This window comes from Halyomorpha halys, unplaced genomic scaffold (genome assembly GCF_000696795.3).
Source record: "Halyomorpha halys isolate HHAL.00 unplaced genomic scaffold, Hhal_1.1 Scaffold1307.1, whole genome shotgun sequence".
In the NCBI taxonomy this organism is placed as follows: Eukaryota; Metazoa; Arthropoda; class Insecta; order Hemiptera; family Pentatomidae; genus Halyomorpha; species Halyomorpha halys.
In genome coordinates this window covers 686,079-689,707 of record NW_027111938.1, presented here as the reverse complement: position 1 = coordinate 689,707, position 3,629 = coordinate 686,079, and the positions used below count along the sequence as shown (strand labels likewise).

Below are 3,629 nucleotides of genomic sequence, written 5' to 3'. Positions count from 1 at the left end.
TTAAACACACTTGTATCTTTTCAAGATATGCATATTTAATTTGAAAACTGATTTCTTATTAATGATTAAATTTTTACTTTCCCATATTTTTTCCCTGAAAATTATTTTCAAAATGGGGGTCAACTTATATTCGGTGTCAAATGGGTCAACATAGTCTATTCAAGTCACCCTGGATGTAAACTTATAGACCTTCCTTCTGGAAGAAATGGGTGCTGTTTATGATTACAATTATTTTAACCTTATTTATGATTTAGTTATTTGATTGTCATGTGTGATCATTCTAATAATTTTTTTAATTGAAAATTGATGTACTCAGAAGTGAAATTTCATATTTTTAGTATCAGTCAGGTCTTATCTTATTTGAAATAGTGTGAAATGACTTGAATACTGAATTTTTAAAATAGTAGTACCCTACAACTAAGTCAGAAATTGAACCATTTGAAGATGCTACTAACACCATCCAGTTTATATTTCAGTACTCTTTCGCCCTTTAGAACTTCGCATGGTGTTACATCAGTCACTTTTGGGCCATCTGTATATTTGTCCCTAATTATCCTTATTTTAACCTTATTTATGATTTAGTTATTTGATTGTCATGTGTGATCATTCTAATAATTTTTTTAATAAATCTGCTAAATATGTTTGTGCATAACATCTAAATTAACTATGAAAGTTTCCTTGTTAAATGGAAAGTACGTTTATATTGTCATCCCATAATTTTACTCGCCATTGTTAGGATTATTATAATATTTTTTTAAACTTTTTTTTTATGTTGCTTATTTTGATGAAAACTTGTAACATTCTACAAAATTGAACCAAATGATTGTAGGTTTAATATCAAATACAACATAAGAGTGTGAGTGTATATTATATTGAAAATTTGAGATAATTTGTGTTTTTTTTGAACTGCTTAAATAATCTGATTGGTGTTTTATTGCATTCCTCTTTTTTTTCTAGACACTTGTACATACCTATGGTTGAGCAAGGGTATTCCAAAACTACAGCAAGTGTTACAGTTTTCTTTATTAGTGCATTCTTTCACGAGTATCTTGTGAGTGTCCCACTTAGAACATTTAAAGTTTGGGCTTTCCTTGGAATGATGATGCAGGTATGTTTCAATTTATAATAAGTTTATTATTGTTTTTATCTTAATAATTTATTACATCACTTTTTTTTATCTCTAAGGTTTTCATGTAATAAATAATGTAGTATATAAGTAAGATGTTTCTCCACATTCAAACATAAAATAAGGTGTAGAATTCCAAATCCAGCCAATCTGTTTTCCAATATTGATTATAATTTTTTTTTTTATATAATTTTCATTTTAGATTATGATGAAGTGAAAGAATTTCTTAAAAATTATATAAACTCCAATTTTAATTAACTATTTTGGCTCAAATCCCTTCTCCTCATGATAATCTAGTACAAAAACTGTAAAAAAAAAAATTATAAAAATTTGGCTTGCTTTGGAATGCAAATATACTATGTGCTATTTATATGAATATTTACTTTCCTTTCCTATGGCTATTATCTGTGCACTAATATTTTATGGATGCTCCGAATATGGTCATGCTCTATGACTCAGTGTTCTTGAAGGACAATATTCCTTATATTTATGATGAGCTCTTGAGGATTTTCAATTATTGCTTAGAAAGAGAATTCTTTCTGAAAAAGTGGAAGATCATCGATCTGAGACTCCGTTAATACAGAAGAGATTGGAATAAGCAGCTCCTTAAGTCATGTCACATTTAATAATGTGTTAAAAAAAGAATATTTATTAGTAACTGTCTGTGTGAGGATTACTAGGTTCCCTGGAAATGAAAAAAGATAATTTGAGAGACAGCTGAGCACATCATAGTGAACTGCACCTGATATATGTTCTTGCATGTATGACTTTTCGATTCTCAGGTTCCTGTTTTTAATTTTTTTTTTTTAATTTATTTTTTCATAGTTGCCGCTATCCCACTTATGCCATTTTGCAGAAAAGAACTTTGGACCTAGATGGGGCAATATGATTGTTTGGGCTTCTCTTATCCTTGGACAACCGTTGTGCATCATGATGTATTATCATGATTATGTTATTACTCATTTTGGTGAATCACTTTTAGAAAGTTATGCGAGTATATAAGAAGACTGAAGCAAAGTATGTTCATGTACTTTTTAGAGATTAATTTTTTGCTCATAAACATTCTAAAGTAATTTTTGTAAAACAATATGCGTAAGTTTGATCACAATATTTGTTATTCATTAATATTTATATCTAAGATCTCTTTAAGAGTAGAAACTAGTTTCTAAATGCTGTTGAATTACATAAAACTGTTTAAAAACAAAGTCTTGTACTTAACCGTTTTTATTGTTTTAATTTTTTTTAGTTACATTCTTATTATGTAAGTATTACATAATAATAGCTTCTGTTATACATGTTATTAGTTTGTAATAATCATACTATAATGGTATTTTACATCTTGCCAATAATATGAGCATGATATTTGTTTTCAATATTTAGTGTTGCTATATGTTTACCTGATCTGCTTTGTTATATCCCTATCAATTCTTTGTTTTACATTCATCATTTACAAAAAAATTGTAATTTATTATTGGGAAGATGCCCAAAGTGCTAAGAAGTATTTAGAAATATTTAATACTGCATTGTGGTTTTGTAAATTACAGTTTTATGTGGTTAGAAGATTATTGTAATTTTTTATTTAATGTTTGTATGTATTGCTGTATGATTTTTGGTTTTACTTGATACATCACACACACAGAATGAATTGAGCATTACTTAAAAGTGGCATTATTGAAAAATTATATTTATTAAGTTTCTGTTTTATATTAAAAGATTAATAGTATCAATAATATGTCCGCGAATTAAAAAAATATAGCTGCCAAATAACATTGGTGACAATTAAAGTCATTTCCTTGGTCGATATAAACAATAGGCAGTGTTATCTGGCAGCCATTACCACTATTATTTTGAAGAACAAAATATTGAAGTTACAATGTAGAACAGATCCTGATGATTCTTACAATATTATTAACTCAAAATGGGAACTTTTTGAGTACTACTCCTTTCATTCCAGTTGTGTGTTATAGAATTAGAATAAATTAGTTCCTACTTCATGAGTTGGCTGCTATAAATTACTTGTTTATATATATATTTATAAATTTTATGCTGTAATGATATTTATATAAAATTTGTTATAATCTGTATATTTGTATAAATCGTGTTAAGAAAAGAACTATGGTTAAATTAGCCTAATAACCTAAATGACATTGCTGTTATTTAAGTAGAAAAGAAGTTTTTAAATTAGATATTTATATCCATAAATATATTTATAGGCATTACAGGTGCACGAGCGAGGGGAATAATTATTCTCTCTTTATTCTGTGATAAAATAGTTTTGTAACGAATGATTGTTTGAAATTCATGTTGAGAATCAAAGTAAATTTATTACTTTAGAGTTACCTGTTAAAAATGAATATTAGTATACCATTAGTTATAAAAAGTTTTATGTGACATTAAAATCTTGGAGACTGTTTTTCTTCTACTTTTTAAATATAGTTAATGATTTACTACTAAGAATAATTAAATATTCTATTGTTATTTGTGTCTATTTTGATATATATAA

The 3,629-nt window shown here is 26.9% G+C and overlaps 1 protein-coding gene across 1 annotated transcript in view; it reads left to right on the top strand.

Moving 5' to 3' along the window:
• The window catches only part of mdy (midway), a gene marked incomplete in the record, with an annotated part of 33,273 nt that extends 29,650 nt beyond the window's left edge, over nucleotides 1–3,623 (top strand). The window contains 2 exon segments of the mRNA XM_067049873.1: nucleotides 958–1,108; nucleotides 1,952–3,623. Coding sequence (XP_066905974.1) covers nucleotides 958–1,108; nucleotides 1,952–2,128 — 328 coding nt within the window.
• Nucleotides 3,624–3,629: the final 6 nt, after the last annotated feature.